At 43.3% G+C, this 18,903-nt stretch overlaps 1 protein-coding gene across 3 annotated transcripts in view; it reads right to left on the reverse strand.

Annotated features, from left to right (window-relative positions):
• The window catches only part of USP46 (ubiquitin specific peptidase 46), an 82,730-nt gene extending 65,170 nt beyond the window's left edge, over positions 1-17,560 (reverse strand). The window contains exons 1-3 of one of the 3 annotated variants that reach the window (XM_085864296.1): positions 17,479-17,560; positions 10,728-10,808; positions 8,562-8,775 (exon numbers count right to left, since the gene is read on the reverse strand). In XM_085864296.1, the coding sequence (XP_085720422.1) occupies positions 8,562-8,775; positions 10,728-10,808; positions 17,479-17,481 (298 nt within the window). In that variant the 5' untranslated portion in view covers positions 17,482-17,560. The other 2 variants (XM_085864294.1, XM_085864295.1) reach the window with 2 other exon arrangements.
• Positions 17,561-18,903: the final 1,343 nt, after the last annotated feature.

An 18,903-nucleotide genomic window follows, 5' to 3' on the forward strand; every position in this document is an offset into this window, starting at 1 on the left:
GAGAGAGAAAATGAGAGAGAGAAAATGAGAGAGAGAAAATGAGAGAGAGAAAATGAGAGAGAGAAAATGAGAGAGAGAAAATGAGAGAGAGAAAGAGAGAAAGAGAGAAAGAGAGAAAGAGAGAAAGAGAGAAAGAGAGAAAGAGAGAGAGAGAGAGAGAGAGAGAGAGAGAGAGAGAGAGAGAGAGAGAGAGAGAGAGAGAGAGAGAGAGAGAGAGAGAGAGAGAGAGAGAGAGAGAGAGAGAGATATATATATATATATATATATATATAGTAAATCAGGAAGTGGGATGGATCAGTAAGGATGAAGTGAGGACTGCTATGAAGAAGATGAAGAGTGGAAAGGCGGTTGGCCTAGATGACATACCAGTGGAGGCATGGAAGTGTTTAGGAGAGATGGCAGTGGGGTTTTTAACCAGATTGTTTAATAAAATCTTAGAAAGTGAGAGGATGCCGGAGGAGTGGAGATTAAGTGTACTGGTTCCGATTTTCAAGAACAAGGGTGATGTGCAGAGCTGTGGTAATTACAGAGGGATAAAGTTGTTAAGCCACACCATGAAGTTGTGGGAAAGAGTAGTGGAAGCTCGGTTGAGAGGAGAGGTGATGATTTGTGAGCAGCAATATGGGTTTATGCCAAGAAAGAGCACCACTGATGAGATGTTTGCTTTGAGAATGTTGATGGAGAAGTATAGGGAAGGCCAGAAGGAGTTACATTGTGTGTTTGTGGATTTAGAGAAAGCTTACGATAGTGTGCCAAGAGAGGAGTTGTGGTATTGTATGAGGAAGTCGGGACTTGTAGAGAAGTATGTGAGGATGGTGCAGGATATGTATGAGGACAGTGTGACAGCGGTGAGGTGTGCGGTCGGCGTGATGGACTGGTTTAAGGTAAAAGTGGGATTGCACCAAGGTTCGACTCTGAGCCCTTTCCTGTTTGCAATGGTGATGGACAGGTTGACGGACGAGATCAGACTGGAGTCCCCATGGACTATGATGTTCGCGGATGACATCATGATCTGTAGGGAGAGTAGGGAGCAGGCTGAGGTGAGCCTCGAGAGGTTAAGGTACGCACTGGAGAGAAGGGGAATGATAGTCAGTAGGAGTAAGACGGAGTACATGTGCGTAAATGAGAGGGAGGGTGGTGGTATGGTGCGGTTGCAAGGAGTTGAGGTGGGGAAGGTGGATGGGTTTAAATACTTGGGATCAACTGTCCAAAGTAATGGAGAGTGTGGTAGAGATGTGAAAAAGAGAGTGCAAGCAGGATGGAGTGGGTGGAGAAGAGTTGCAGGAGTGATTTGTGACAGAAAGGTAGCTGCAAGAGTGAAGGGGAAAGTATATAAGACGGTAGTGAGACCAGCTATGTTGTATGGTTTGGAGGTGGTGGCGCTGACAAAAAGACAGGAAGCGGAGCTGGAGGTGGCAGAGTTAAAGATGATGCGATTCTCGTTGGGAGTGACGAGGATGGACAGGATAAGGAATGAGTATATTAGAGGGACAGCACAGGTAGGACGGTTTGGAGACAAAGTGAGAGAGGCGAGATTGAGATGGTTTGGACATGTGCACAGGAGGGAAGCGGAGTATATCAGGAGAAGGATTCTGAGGATGGAGCCGCCAGATAGGAGGAGAAGAGGAAGGCCAAAGAAAAGGTTCATGGATGCAGTGAGGGCAGACATGCGGGTGGTTGGAGTGTCAATGGAAGATGTGGAGGATAGAGCGAAATGGAGACGGATGATCCGCTGTGGCGACCCCTAACGGGAGCAGCCAAAAGAAGAAGAAGATATACACAATATATAAAATAAAATACATATATATATCTATAAAATATATATAATAATATAATAATATATAATATAAAATATATATCTTGTGGTCACGTCCAGGGACGTTGGCTACAGTGCCATGGGCCTTAAAGGTCCCCTGACACGCAAATCTTTCTGGCTATTTATATATTAACTTGACCTTTCTAATGAAGAAATCACCTATGTTTTTTTTTTATCAAAAACGGGATAATTAGAGCAACATTTCGATCATTTCTGGTGCCTTTCACAACTTGCTATTCCCCGCCCCTAAAAAAAGTTGACTTCAGCGAATCGCAGCGTTGACGTTACATACAGAAACTCGCACAGAGTGGATTGACTCGAGATCTCTAAAGTCTCGACCATTGTTTCTAAATCTTTTTACCCTTGTGGAACCCTTGAAATAGTTTTCATATCTCAGGGAACCCCTGCATAAAAATTATTATATACCATTATTAATATCTAGCTCTTTTATATTTTTATCGTAGTTCACGTGGTAAATATAATAAAAAATTTTCGGATACCTGGTTTAAGGAAATAATGACCCCCTTTTTGTCAAATTTATTGGCAATGAAGAAAAAAAAAAAAAACATACTGCTCATTTATGAGACCTCACACCGAGGTTTTAATTCACCAAAAAAAAAAATTTTTTTTTTTTTTGTTTGAAAGTGTTTGTCAACCCTGAGTCTGTTTGACAATTAAAAAACACACCTCATGTAACTTGATCAACAAAACTTAAACAAACAAGTGAAATCCTTCAATACAGCGCGTGTGGTGAATCAAATGAGTACACTAATGTTAAAATATGCAATTTATGCTTTTTCAGTTGAAAAACAATTGAAAAGCGTACTTAATATTTGAAATGTAAAAATCTTGTTATTATTGTGATAAGCACCTATATATATATATATATATATATATATATATATATATATATATATATATATATATATATATATATATATATATATATATATATATATATATATATATATATATATATATATATATATATATATATATATATATATATATAACAGAAGGAATGAAATCGTTCGATAGTGTGACAGGAGGCTGCAAAAGAATGATTGTAAGTAAATTTCAACTACTAATGCATGACGAAACACTTGTTTATGGCTAATATGAAAGAGAATGATGGCATAAGAACTTAGCCTGGAATTCTCGTGCATAACACCGCCTACACAACACACGTGGTGTCCTTTGACCAATCAGGAGCAGTGCAGTTTCAGTATCGTTTCCTTCAGCTCGATTGGTCTTGTCCTGCACGTGATGTTTTCGGTTTTTTTTTTTCGTTGTTGTTGAATCTGAGGAGATTATTTTTTCGTTCTTGTTCTAAGTAAATTTCAACTACTAATGCATGACGAAACACTTGTTTATGGCTAATATTAAAGAGAATGATGGCATAAGAAGAACTTAGCTGTCTGCGTTCGACGCGAAATGCCATGGTGGACGGAAATGATGTCTTTCGTTCGTTCGTTCGTACATGAGGGGAGCGTTTCTTCATTTTTTTTTCCATCAAGCAATAAATTAAATGGTTTTCACATATATAACACATTAGTTTCACAAATTTCCATTGAAATACTCGCGTATTTCCGTCAATTGTCGCCATTTCCGTCGAGGTTACGCACTGCATCTACCGGATGGCCGTCATTGGCTGTCTTGAGGCACGTGGGGGGGTGCACGGGGGGACGGGGGGACACCAGACCCACCGGAGACGTGGTAGACGACGCCGGGACATTTCAAACTCAGTGCAATTGTATACAGCGCACGCGCTGTAATTAAGCTGAAGCAATAAAAGGTAAACAGAAGAACTAACCTTGAGAAAGAGACTTCGTGCTAGGGAGCACAGAGAAGATACATGGACACCGTGCATGCGTCCCGTACTTGAGTCAGTCACTCAATGATACACGAATCCGCCGTGTACAGGACGTCCACTAACCAGTGAGGGTGGTTTCACACTGGCGCCATATAGGCATCGTTAAATACATTCCCTATGGTTGTTATAATTGTAAATAATATAAGAGGTTGAAGCCTCTATTATAATAACCAAGGAGTTGCCAACAATATGCCATACGTGTATAGTAAAATTATGAATATTAAATCAAACAAAAACTACTCAAAAATACATTAGCCTATTTATTAGTTTCTCGCGGAACCCCTAGTGACCTCTTGCAGAACCCTAGGGTTCCGGGGAACCCCGGTTGAGAAACACTGGTCTAGACTAGTCCGATAAATCCGTCGTCCATCCGACAAATCTGTCGTCGGTCCGACTAGGCCGATAAATCCGTCGTCCGTCCGACTAGGCCGATAAATCTGACGTGCTGTAGCTTTCTTTTTCCTGTCTCTGTCTCTGTCTCTGTCTCTGTCTCTGTCTCTGTCTCTGTCTCTGTCTCTGTCTCTGTCTCGCAGCCTGTGGCTCCTGGTTGCATCATTGGTTGGGACGCGGCTATGCCGCTGATGCAGTGTCCCCCTTACCAGTACATTGGTGCTCATTTTGCCGACCTCGGAAGGATGACAGGCTGAGTCAACCTCCTGGTGTATTTTAATTCAGTGGCCAACGAAGCTTGAAATCAGGACCCTTGGATCCCAAGCCGCCACCCTCACCACTAAGCCAACACCAAGCTTATTGTTTTCTACTGGCGCTACATGACGACAGCAGGAATAAAATAAATAAAAATGCAACAGAATGTCAGATTTATCAGACTACTCTAGACAATTGTGTCGCAAGGTGTGTTCTGCATACAAGTTTTCATCGTATCCGAACAGCGAGATTGCTTCGTTTTATGCGTGGAGAGATATGGCCGATGACATGCGCCGGCCTTACTTGTGATTAATTCGCCGCGGAGAAACATGTCCACTATGCTGCGCTGGTCACGTCACCTCACTAAAATATTTCTGATATCGAGCAGTATGCAAGTCAAATTTACATTATTGAATTACGAATAGGATTTAGTCTCACCAGTTGTTATTGCCAAGTCTTCCTTCAATGTTCTCCTGATCATCATGAACGCTGGGAATTTCATTGCCATTTTCCTCTGCTTGTCCTGCTTCGGGCTCGAACTGCTAAGGCCGTATTTCATTTCCTGCTGCCTGAACTTAACCTCCCGCAACTACGTTATCTGACAATTCTCCATGCGATTCAGACCAAAATCCTTCATTTCTCTCAAGGCGCTGTCACACCTTGACGATTTAGCCAGCGTATGCCGACTTATGAAAAATTTGTCTAAAATGCTGGCACACGTCGAATACGTTATGGGTAAGTTTTGATAACGTTAAGAGCACGCTGAAAAATACTGCCATACGTCGTAGTACGCTGGCTTTCATCGTTGTACTTTGCGGTTGTCCTCAAATTTTCAGCATGCTTGAAATTTCATGACGTACTAGACGTACTACGACGTATGACAGCGTACTTCATCGTTTTTCAGCATGCTCTTCACGTAAACCAAACTTACCCATAACGTATTCAACTTGTGCCAGCGTTTTAGACACATTTTTCAGAGGTCGGCATACGCTGGCGAAATCGTCAAGGTGTGACTGCGATGTTGACACTTCCAATTCTCAGGCGGTTATGATTTGAATCGGAGAGCGGCAGCTTTTAAATAGGCTACGCCACGTGAACGTCGGCGATACGTGCAGCGTGCTATGCCTAAGTTAGACTATCGTTGGGCATAGGTTGTGAACGCAGACAACACGCTAATCATTCGTTGGTATAAGTTATCTATAAGACAACGAAACGTTCTGTGTACGTTACTAATATGTTATGCATGCAAACAACTCGTTATGAATACGCCAAAAACTTTTTTTAAAAAACATCAAAATTTCAGCATACGCCAACGTTTTACATACATTTTTATACGTTGCCATTGCTGGCTAAATCGTCAAGGTGTGACAGCACCTTTACACTCACTGTCGTTACCAGACAAATGAAAGTCCATGGCATCCATTATTCAAAACCAAATGTTCGATTTTTTAAAAGCAGAAATGAATGATGCGATCGAGTCGACCAATCAAATGTGGAAACACACAGAAAGCCAATAGAATCATGTAGACCACCAACCCGAGTATTTACATGCAGCCTTTGTAATTCTGTAGTTGACGTCATGTGGGTTACGCCCCTTTCAGGAGAATTTTTAGAGGCGTTCCCGAAGGTTTGTTTTTTTTTTATTTTACATTTTACAGAATGAGTATTGTGAAAAAACATTGTCACATCTGAAATCACGATGAAAAACTCCTATAGGACATATATAAATGAAATTTCAGTACTTTTGCGTGTCAGGGGACCTTTAAACTTCCTGATAACATTGCGTACGGTGGACACAGGAACATCAAGGTCTCTGGAGTTGGACTTGTAGCCTTGAGATTGTCCATGCTTGGCTACAATCTTGTGTCTGACCTCCTCAGACAATTCTCTGGTTTTTCTTTATTTTCTCCATGCTCACACACAGTGACGCAAACAGCATAATGACTCCCTTTCTCTATTCAAACTTGTTGAATGAGTGATTTTTACATTGCAGGCACTTGCAACAAAGTAAATGATAATCATCTGCTTGCAATCTAATTATTTCTAACAACTTGCAAAAGGTGCTAATAATATTGTTATGGTTGTGGAAATTCACAGATCACCATTCAGGTTCCCCGAAGATCAGTTATGTCGATAAGTGTGTGTTCCAGGTTAGATTTCACCACCAATGTATAAGGGGAATTATTTGTGTGCCGGGCTGTGCATCTTCAGTTAGCCGTTATTCTGTCTCTATCTTTTATTTTAACAACGACGACAATAACAACAACGACAAACCACGTCCGCGTGAAGCCGGTGATTTCAACCACGTCCGCGTACAAGCATGACTTGCAAAATGGATCAAAAAGGCCTTACCCTCTGAAGGAGCTGGCCAATCGAAAGTGAGAGGGGCAGAGCTAGCCGGGGGTGAAGGGTCGAAGGTGAAAGAGCGAGCACCCCCCGAACCCGATAAAGAGCCGTGCTGGAACGCCAAGAAGCCAGTTGTTGGAGTGTTGGAGTCCAGTTGTTGGAGTGTTGGAGTCCGGGGAGTCCAGTTGGAGTTGGAAGTTGAAAGTTGGAGTTGGGCTGGGCCGTTGGAGAAAGTCTGGAGTCTGGAGTTCGTGGCTTGCGGTTGGCGGTGGGAGTGGAGAGTTCAGAGTTCGGGCAAAGGTCCGGGCAAAGGATGCCGAGGGTCGCCGAACCAGGACCCAGAGAGTCACCAAGAGGGTGGCCAGGTATCCCGCTCGGTCTCTCGGAGCCCCTTCGGTCATCCCAGCTCCGAGCAGTTATAAAGGCTCACGAGCCCGGTTCTTTCTTTCTGGGGTTTTGCATGAAAGTCTGTGGCGCCTTGTCCATAAGTAACAAACTGTTAAGTGCATGATTGTGTACATAACAAATAGACATCGGCTGTAGGTTTTTGCTCGTGTCCTGTCCCATTCCCCCATTCATTGCATATGTGCATTTGAAATAAATGTCCCCATTTGTGAATGTTAATCTGCTCGTTGCGTCACTTTCTGCCATAATTGCGTTCGGGATATTAGCTGGCTGATAAGCCGATAAAACGTACATCTGGTCCGACGGGACTTGGCGATATAAAACCGCTCGGCAATCGCATATGGAACGAGCTGCTTAAGCGGCTCGTTTTCGTGCAGGTCCCGGTGAGGTATAAACTCCCAGCATTTTTGTCCGCGCAAATAATTAGGTACATCGACAATTCGGCAATCGACCCTGTAGAGCACGGACAGAAGAGTTGGCTGGTTTATGGCGTGTTAAAAACAACCATAGCTGGGTTTCGGCGTTGATCCGGAAGCTGCGACTAAATTGCCACGTCCGGTGGGCGCGCGCGGCCGCAATTGGGCTAAAGGCGGTCGTCCGCACGCCGGCGTGGCGGAAATCAACAACAATATTGTCTGGGCCATTTTAGGATTTGTGTGTGGAATAAGCTAAGATTTGTTGAAGATCTAAATCCGGATCCAGGAGGAGGTATGCGCTCTACCGAGTGTCCTTCGAGTTTATGTCATGGTTTTATTTTCATTTCATCAAGACAATAGTTCGTCACCTCATTTTGTCCTCCAATGGCACCCATGATCTTTTGTAAAATCCTTGCTCACCCTCATCCATTTTATCAACCTGCACCATATAGATGTATATTTGTGCATTTTCTTTGTTCACAAGTACTCTCCATCGGTTAATATTTGAACCAGGCACCTTCTGTCAACAAGCTCTTCCATGAGCCTTGACTTCTGTAAAAATGGTTTTTTGTATTTTTTTTTAAAGTAGGGTTTGTGAAAATCTACATGAGCCAATGACCAGAAATACAAAAACCAGAATTTGGCTCCAACTAAAACGGCACTCTCCGACGTTGACAGATATGCCTCCTCCCACATTATTACATCATTATATATACTTGTACCAAGTTTGATTTTAATCCCTGCAACTGTTCGTAAATATCACATTTTTACCTGACATGACCTCTGACCTATTGACTCTATAATCTAATCAGTTGGTGTATCCATTATGCATATTTGTACCAAGTTTGACTTAGATCCCTTCAGGCATTCTAAGTTATCGTGGAAACGAAAACCTATCACAGACACACGGGCGGACAACCTGAAAACATAATGCCTCCGGCGACTTCATCGGCGGACACATAAAAATGGTAGGGCCACAAAATAAAGACTGAATAGACAAGAGACTGCACATGCAATGCAATGTGATGCTCCCACAATAACGCAAGTAAAATATACTCACCATTCTCCTTGCGAAGACGGGAGATAAACTTCTTGGGTGGGATAACGCCAACCTTTTTCTTCTGAGTTGCAATGCTGTGAAAGAGGTCAGCAAGGCACGTAAGCAAGTTCTCTTTCTTTTTGGGCTGCGTCTTATAATCTAGGACCTTTTCTCGGAATGGCTTGCAGAAGTAAAGCGCTTGCAGTACAGAGTTGCAGTAGCAAGTGTTTCCAAACTAAAGAGAAAAGAAAAACAGAGTTCAACATCAGAAAAAAAAAAAAAAAACATGATAACAGAAAGGCAAAAAAGGTTGCAGCAAAAATTTAGAAATTGTAACAAAGATATGAAATACAAGGAAATTATAAGGAAATTTTGCACAGGAGGAGGCTATTGGGCCCATTGTGCCTGCGCCACATCAATACCAGATTTAATAAATCGGTCAATACCCCTTCCCTTTGTGTGCAGCCTTGTGACTGCTACACTGGTACTCATTTCACTGACCTCGGAAGGATGACAGGCTGAGTCAACCCCCTGGTGTTAATTCAGCGGCAGACAGGGCTCAAACTCAGGACCCTAGGATCCCAAGCCACCACTCTAACTGCTAAGCCAGCACCAGGTGTAAATACAAACAAAAGTTATTCAATGCGAGACAGAAATCAAGAATGGCACAAATAAAAGATTGAGCAACAATGAAGACCTTTAAAATGTACAAATTACACCCTCACATAATTACTCGAGAAGTAAGTTTTTTTTTTAACAAGCGGCCAAACATTTATTTAGCTTTGGTGATAAAGTTGAGCTCTGGGAGAGTTGAGTTTACTTGCATCGATGTGCATCAGGGTGCAATGAATTTTATCAACCCAATGTTGATAAGAGTATGTTTATCACATTGGGAGGCAAGGCGATGCCTGCAGCCGACATCGAGCACGAGCTTTTCATCAGAGAAAAATACTCAGGTATACCAAGAAATGTTAACCCTGCCCTTTCCTTGTTCTGTCACCCCTCCCCCAAGCCTGGTGTTGGTTTAGCAGCTAGGTTGTCTGGCTTAGGATCCTAGAGTCCTGAGTTTGAGCCCCGTTGGCTGCTGAATTAACACCAGGTGGGGTTGACTCAGCCTGTCATCCTTCCGAGGTTGGCGAAATGAGTACCAGTGTACTGGGAGAGGGGCACAGCATCAGTGGCACAGCCACGTTTCCAGGAAATGATATCTATCTACCTGGCATCCAAGCTGCCGTACGCAACAACAGAACAGAACCCCTCCCCCACAGCCATCCCCTCTCCCAGGGTTTCTGCAGGACACACAAGGTCTGCGAGTAAACCACTTCCGGTACAACTCCAGATATCCATGTTCACTGGTCAGTTCCTCTTTTCTCCTGCCTGTGGATCCAACTTCCTCAATCTGTTCAATGTCATTCTTTCCTCCAGGGCTTAAATATGGCTGCTCACCTTCTCCTCAGGCCATCTTCCATCCACACTCAACCTTTTCTGCCCTCATTAACCCTCCCCAAGCTCACCCCTTACTTTTCAGGTTGTCAAGTGGTTTTGTTTTCATGTGTGTGTCTGTCTCCGTCTCTCTTCTCCCACCTACCCACCCCCCCCCCCCGCCCAACTGCCATTTCATTTCCAGTTTTCCCTTCCTGTTCTTTCCACCCCCTTCTTGCCATTTTAATTTGTATCCAGTTTCTTCACTCCCTGTGTACTCCTTCTCCTCCCCCTCCCCTTACCCATGGTTCCCTCTACCCATCTCTTGGTGTTTTCACTATGTTCTTTCTGTTCAGTTATTTTCTGTTTTCAGGTTTTCCATGAGCCTTGAGTTGGTATAGAAAAAAAAACAAAAAAACATCAGCCTCACCTTGCTTCTTCTAATGGCAAACATATTCTTAGACTATTTAGTTGATAAAATTCCTTTCAGCTCCCTTTGTAGAGCATCCTCATAATATGCATGAAAATAATTTTGAAGCATGCAAATATCAACTGAACACACCATGAACAAAAAAGATAAAATTTAAAAAAAAACCCTCACAAAGAACGATTCTGATAATGATCTGATTACAGACAGCCTTAAAAAAAATTCACCTGCAGATGCAACACAACTATGGATAATTAGCCTGCAATTACTACATCCATATGGCTTCGTATTTTTTTTTCTTTTTCATGAGACGAGGCAGCAGAAAGCAAGGTACTTACGTTAACCAACCCAAAATAATGTTCATTGATAGGGAATTGCTCAGGACCAATCTCTTTCTCCAAAGCAGAGGCATTGGCGCCCTTGAAAAAGACAAAACAAAATATATATTAAAAAAAATAAAAATTACACAAACCGTGGGAAAAAATTTTCATTTGTTACCAAGTTCAATATCAAAGGAATTATCCACCTGACATGAAAACGGTGCATTAAAGGTAAGGATCAAATGCATCGTTTGTTTTTCAAAAGCGAAATAAATAAATACGTAAAATAGAGGTCAATCCAAAAAAAGCAAAGCAACGAATTATAGAAGGTTGGCTTTGGAGTTACCAAAAAGCAAAACTGTACTGAGAACAAGGCAGAGGATAGCAGGTGGATGGGAGACATCACAATGTTGAACTGCAGCATCATCATCTGGACAAACACTGTCCATGAGAGGAAGTTATTCGGGTTACACAGATAACAAGAAGGGCACTCAGTAGAATGCACATCTCCGCTAGACCGAACAGTTCACGTTTTTAGCTCGCCTGTTCGAAGAACAGAGAGCTATAGCGATACCCCCGGCGTGAGCGTCAGCGTCAGCGTGAAAATGTTAAAGTTTTTGGTGCAAGTTATTTAGAAGCTTGCCATTCATTTAATATGTGTACTAGGATGCTGATATTTGGCATGGAGGTTCCTTTGGGGTATACTATTGGTGTAGTGAAGTTGAAATTAAAAAATAATTTCAAATGTTTAAAATTTTTGACCTGTTTTGAACTTAACTTTTTTGTAGCACATCAACGTTAAAGTTTTTGGTGCAAGTTATTTAGAAGCTTGCCATTCATTTAATATGTGTACTAGGATGCTGATATTTGGCATGGAGGTTCCTTTGGGGTATATTATTGATGTAGTGAAGTTGAAATTAAAAAATAATTTCAAATGTTTCAAACTCAACTTTTTTGTTGCACATCAACGTTAAAGTTTTTTCCTTTCTAATGTTTTTATCTTACTATTTTTTACTGATTACAATATACAAATACATATATTGCTATAAATTATTTGGATCAGACTTCACTGCAATGCTTTATAAAAAATATTATTAGATTAGTCTTTTAAAAACGATAAATGTATAAACAGGCGAGCATTGGGTGGCTTTGACACCAACTCTGGTTTATCCCACCGATAGGCCACAACTGGATCCGCACCTCAACCAAAATGAAATCGACTTGTTCTTGTCACCTGATCAACTCATCCACCAAGTTTTATCATAATCCATCCACAACTTTTTCATACATCATGGTATGTATTGTTTTTGGCCCCATCTCTCAATGGTGAAGAATCACTTAAAAAAAAAAAATTCAAAAAAATTTATCCGATCCAGATTCGTATCTTCACTAAAATCAAATCATTGAATAAATTTGTCCTCATCACACACCCAACCTGTCCACCAAGGTTCATCCGATTCAGTCCATAACTTTTTGAGATCGTGTGCGAAAAATCGGTTTCAGCCCTATTCACTCAAGGGTGAAGAATCACAAAAAAAAAAAAATAATAATAATAATAATAATAATAATAATAATAATAATAATAATATCGGATCCTGATTCGGATCATCACCAAAATCGAATAAATTCACTCTTGTCACACACCCAACATGTCCACCAAGTTTCGTCCGAATCCGTCCATAACTTTTGAAATATCCTGCACACAAAGAAACAGACAGTACACAGGTGAACTCGTAACTGCCATCCTCCCTTCGGTGGGTGGAGGAAATAATGAAGATGTAATAACAGGTCATGTGCTGCATGAGCACATATCTCCAGAAATGCAAAGCCTGCGGGAGGAGCTCCCCCAGGACACGAATGTTGACCACCTTTTGACATCTCAAGTTTCAAAATGATTAATCTGCACTTAGGTCGGTTTTCACGACATCATTGACATTTAATCAGCAAGGCAACTTATCTCAATCTATGGTGTGAATTCCTAACAAGGCAATCCTGTTAATGGCCCTTTTTAGAGATTTTGAACCACAATGAACCACAAAAAGTGGGAGAGAGGTTGCATCAGCAACCAAGTTCATAATTTGGTTTGCACATGGTCTTTTTGAATGAACATTGAAGTGATTTTAGTTGACCGTCTTGGTAATTAAATTTGTGCAACAAAACAGTTTGATGACTGCAAATTCAGTCAATTCATAATTTTGTCAACAATACAGTATGGCTGTAAATTGAAGTTCGGGGAGGGGAAGGGAGTGGGGGAGGTGGTAAGTTACACTTCTTTTTCATATTTAAACAACTCTTCCTCCCCCAACTCTTTGTGGCCACACTCCCATCCCCAACCCCACCACCCCCTTGTTCCCAGCCAACCTATCAAAGCTGCTAAATACCATGCTTGCCATCAAAGCATATTCGCAGTAAAATGACAGAACATTTTATGACAATGAACTGGTGGATTAGAGATGTACAAATCACCAAAATCACATTCTTCGACTCCTCCTGAAGGAATGAACTTTGAGGTTAAAAGCCACGAGGATCCACTCGGACGAGAGCATTTGCTCTGAATGCCTGGTGTGGCTCCGTTACTAATACACATGAATTAGGTGTAAGGGGATTACCAACTCTCCTCCCCGTCCCCCCCCCCGCCCCAATATTTGCGTATTATATTGAGAATACTGCAGAGGTATTCCTGTTTTGCTAAATGCTGGAGAGTGATGTACAGTCTCTGGAGCCCCTTGGCCTCATGAACAGCCACAACAGGTCTTGGGCTTAACATACCTTTAAGCTAATCTATACCACCCGTCACCACAATCCGAAGTTCACAAGATAGTACAAAACCTTCATTGAAAGTGCTGATGCAATATTGCTACAGCTCATTCTTCCTACGTTGCCTCTCTAAACGGTGGTGGAATCCGAGGCCGAGCCGTTGGCATCCAAGTGGAAGGCCGAGTCTCAAAGTGTGCTTCTTCTCCATGCAAGAAGGTTTGAAGGCCGAGAGCATTCCTTTACTGCCTTCCTTTATTCTTTTTCTGCAGTGACCCAAGACTCATTGAGAACCTTACACATAGTCGAGGGCACGAGCATTTTAATGTGAATAACCAGGACAATATACTCTTTGGGTTTTTTTTAATACTTCCACTTATTGTGGTGACATGATTTCATGCTTTCAACTGGCTATGATCAACGGTGCATCACCACCGTTTCCAAGTGTATGGGCACCACTGATGCAATGCCGCTATTACCAGTTCACTGGTACTCATTTCGCTGACCTCAGAAGGATGACAGGCCGAGTCAACCCCGTATGGCGTTAATTCAGGGGCTGACGGGGCTTGAACTCGTAACCCTAAAATCCCAAGCCCACCATCCTAACCACAAAGCCAACACCAGACTATGACAATATACTAGAACACAACAAATCATAAGGAATTTGAACCTGAAATCCGATAATCATGAGCTATGTGCTCTAATGGGAATAGCAAACGAGCCAATTATCCACCAGGCTCTTTATACCCTTAATTATCTTCACACATCACCTGCAGCAGTTCGTCACACAGATTATTCCAGAAATCCAAATCTCGTAACCTTAGCAAAGTCAAGATTCCACGTGCGGCTCCATACTTTCATTTACTCTGTTCTCTTAATGATCGAACATCCTCTCGGAGTCCTGTTCTCCATCAAGGTTTCTCACAAACAGTACCGACCCATGAGCTTTCTTTATACACACGCCGACACCAACGAGCCTTCAACCACTGCCCGACCTCCCCAACCTCTTATGCTTGCGTACCCCCCCTCCCCAACCTCTTATGCTTGCGTACCCCCCCTCCCCAACCTCTTATGCTTGCATACCCCCTCCCCAACCTCTTATGCTTGCATACCCCCTCCCCAACTTCTTATGCTTGCATACCCCCACTCCCCAACCTCTTATGCTTGCGTCACCCCCTCCCCAACCTCTTATGCTTGCGTACCCCCCTCCCCAACCTCTTATGCTTGCGTACCCCCCTCCCCAACCTCTTATGCTTGCGTACCCCCTCCCCAACCTCTTATGCTTGCGTACCCCCCTCCCCAACCTCTTATGCTTGCATACCCCCTCCCCAACTTCTTATGCTTGCATACCCCACTCCCCAACCTCTTATGCTTGCGTCCCCCCCTCCCCAACCTCTTATGCTTGCATCCCCCCTCCCCAACCTCTTATGCTTGCGTCCCCCCTCCCCATTTCATTTCTGTGCACCTCTTTCGCAAACTAAAACATTGTGTGTGCATTGTTGGTTGTTGTCTCCATATGCGGGTTTCAGAAGGTGAAACGTTGCTCTCCCAGGACTCGAAGTGTGTGTGTGTATGTGTGTGTGTGTGTGTGTGTGTGTGTGTGTGTGTGTGTGTGTGTGTGTGTGTGTGTGTGTGTGTGTGTGTGTGTGTGTGTGTGTGTGTCCTAAGTGTCCTAAAAACAACCTCACAGCTACAGGTCGACAATACCGATGGCAGAGAAACATTTGCACAAAAATACAACTATAGAACCCTGAAAATAAAAGTTCAACCACCTGCGCACGCACGGACACATGCACGCATGGTGCTGTTGTGCCGCCACATTTCTGGCTAGATTGACAGTTCAATGCACAATGATCCATCAATCTTCTTAACCTACAGATACAATATAATTTTAGTTGACTGTCTTGCAGAAACCCTAACATGCAGAACTCCTTAATGAATGCACATTTTGTTTTTTTATCTCACACACACACACACACACACACACACACACACACACACACACACACACACACACACACACACACACACACACACACACACACACACACACACACACACACACACACACACACACACACACACACACACACACCAATGTCCAAACAAGCCAATAACACTTAAACCGCTGCACCGATGAACTCGAGGACAACGTGCACCTTGGAGACGCGGAGGTTTCGACCGAACTCGCACCTGGGAGACGACGCGATGGTTGGCTATGCCAGGTGCAAACCAATAGTGGGGCAGATAACAGCAATTTTTGAGAGGAATCGTGCAAATGATGATACAAGCATCAAATTGGGCACATTTGTTCTCCAGGGGATTCTAATCAAATCTGCCTGATTGGCCATTTGAAAATCCAAATTTTGAAAAATTTGTAGAAAAAAGAAAAACTTCAAAAAAGTCAAGATCACGAATCAATGTTGGATGTTGGCTGAGATTGGTGAATGTTTCAGAAACATCATCAAAGACGTTCCAAGTCTGCCATGCAGTTTTCTTCCCTTTACCGCGGAAGGCAGACACGACGTCACATCCAGTGACTTCCTTGTGTTGCTCATGGCATCTTCTCCTTTTGTGACAATGACTGTGCTTGTCGTCTGTGCTTCACACATCTTTTCCGCAAGGAAGTGAAACAGCTCAGTCTTGTTGCTGTCATCTCGAAGAAAGCTTCTCCAGTTAATTGGGGTCTTACTGGTTCCTGTCACTCTTCTTCTGATTCCTTGCCCCCTTTTCGACCTTGCCTCGGACTTCAGACTTGACTTCTTGTACACAACAAACACTACGTCCACCCTCTCGTACCTGGCACCATTGGATTCCACCTTTGGGATGATGTCTTCTTTAGCATAGTCATCAAATATCTTTGACATACGTGGAGGTTGGGCATTGATAAGTGTTGAGCCATCAATGATGACTGCATCTCCCCTTGGTTCTCTGTCTGCGATGTTCACTTGCACTTCAAGAATTTCAGCCAGCTGTGACTCCAAATTATTTTGAAGTTATTTTTTCTTCAAATTTTTCAAAATTTGGATTTTCAAATGGCTAATCGGGCAGATTTGATCAGAAAGCCCTGCAGAACAGAAATGCCAAATGTGCTGCTTGTATCACAATTTGCACGATTTTTCTACTATCTACTACACTACAAGCTCGAATGTAGGACGGCCTGCTCGTTGTTAGAACACAGCAGCAAACCACGCCGGACGCCGTGTTTGTTTGTTTGTTTGTTTGTTTATTTGTTTATTTGTTTAATTATTTATTTATTGAGTCAGCTGACTACTTGACCCATCGGTACCGCAAGCTCGAGTGTAACACACACTGCTCTCTCTACCTTATGCACAGAAAAACAGGCGGGCACGATGCTCATGGTCTCTCCGCCAGGCGATCCGATCGCCCGGATGGCAAAGTTCACCCACGAGTTGGGGGAAGGACAGGGGGACGAGAGAAAATAGGGTTAGGCTGAGGCCAGGGGCGCTCGCAGCCAAAAGCGCTTCCGAAGCCCGCACAGCCGCTAGTCGAGCCCGTGGTCCCACCGCGGCCTAGTCGCGCCACCGCGAAGTCGGAGCGGATGTCACAGTGTAAGCTGTCCGCCTTGATGGGGATGCGGCCGTCAATGTCGGCCACAGGATTGGGGCTGCTGGAAAGGACGCGCGTGTGAAACGCGGAAGGCGTACCATTGTACAGATGGAGGCGAGGTTGCGGACGGTCATTTAGCACTTCCGTCTGGTGTCAGCCATCTTGAAACGGCGGGAAGAACCAAGGACCCGCGTGAGGTGGCGGCGACGACGACGACGCTCCCGTCTCATTCCCCTCTTGCCGGCGATGAACACCCGGTGTAAACACGTGGAACCTGCGAACCACGTTCACACCGTCTTCGTTTTGCCCAGTTTACGTGACGTTATTTTCTTCTTCTTCTTCTTCATTTGAGTTTAAATGGCGTTTTCAGTGCCGTCAGGATCTATATAAACCACTCATGTAATCACGAACGTTCCGTCAGGTTTTCACGAATTCTCATACTCACCATGTGGAGTCGACGATGCGATTTGGTTCAATCGGCAGAGTATTTTACGGGAGAGAGACGCGTCCTCTGGACCTTAAATTACGAACATATCGTCAGAGACTGTCAAGAAACAGCTGACCTCTTCGCGAAAGCGGATGAAATGATCCGGAGGATTCAACTCGCAAACCAATGGCAAACGTCGTCCGTGAAATATCCCTTATAGTTCACCTCGTCCGTGAATTATCCCTTATAGTTCACCTCGTCCGTGAAATATCCCTTATAGTTCACCTCGTCCGTGAAATATCCCTTATAGTTCACCTCGTCCGTGAAATATCCCTTATAGTTCACCTCGTCCTTGAAATATCCCTTATAGTTCACCTCGTCCTTGAAATATCCCTTATAGTTCACCTCGTCCTTGAAATATCCCTTATAGTTCACCTCGTCCTTGAAATATCCCTTATAGTTCACCTCGTCCTTGAAATATCCCTTATAGTTCACCTCGTCCTTGAAATATCCCTTATATTACACCTCATCCGTGAAATATCCCCTTATTGTACACCTCGTCCGTGAAATATCACCTTATAGTACACCTCGTCCGTGAAATATCCCTTATAGTTCACCTCGTCCGTGAAATATCCCTTATAGTTCACCTCGTCCGTGAAATATCCCCTTATAGTTCACCTCGTCCGTGAAATATCCCCTTATAGTTCACCTCGTCCGTGAAATATCCTTTATGGTACACCTCGTCCGTGAAATATCCCTTATAGTACACCTCGTCCGTGAAATATCCCCTTATAGTTCACCTCGTCCGTGAAATATCCCTTATAGTTCACCTCGTCCTTGAAATATCCCTTATAGTACACCTCGTCCGTGAAATATCCCTTTGGGTACACCTCGTCCGTGAAATATCCCTTTGGGTACACCTCGTCCGTGAAATATCCCCTTATAGTTCACCTCGTCCGTGAAATATCCTTTATGGTACACCTCGTCCGTGAAATATCCCCTTATAGTACACCTCGTCCGTGAAATATCCCTTATAGTTCAGCTCGTCCTTGAAATATCCCTTATAGTTCACCTCGTCCTTGAAATATCCCTTATAGTTCACCTCGTCCTTGAAATATCCCTTATAGTTCACCTCGTCCTTGAAATATTCCTTTGGGTACACCTCGTCCATGAAATATCACCTTATAGTACACCTCGTCCGTGAAATAACCCCTTATTGTACACCTCGTCCGTGAAATATCCCCTTATTGTACACCTCGTCCGTGAAATATCCCATATCCCTTATAGTTCACCTCGTCCTTGAAATATCCCTTATAGTACACCTCGTCCGTGAAATATCCCTTATAGTTCACCTCGTCCGTGAAATATCCCTTATAGTACACCTCGTCCGTGAAATATCCCTTATAGTTCACCTCGTCCTTGAAATATCCCTTATAGTTCACC

This window comes from Eptatretus burgeri, chromosome 18, assembly GCF_056783735.1.
Source record: "Eptatretus burgeri isolate ZD-2024b chromosome 18, Ebu_testis_v1, whole genome shotgun sequence".
NCBI lineage: Eukaryota > Metazoa > Chordata > Myxini > Myxiniformes > Myxinidae > Eptatretus > Eptatretus burgeri.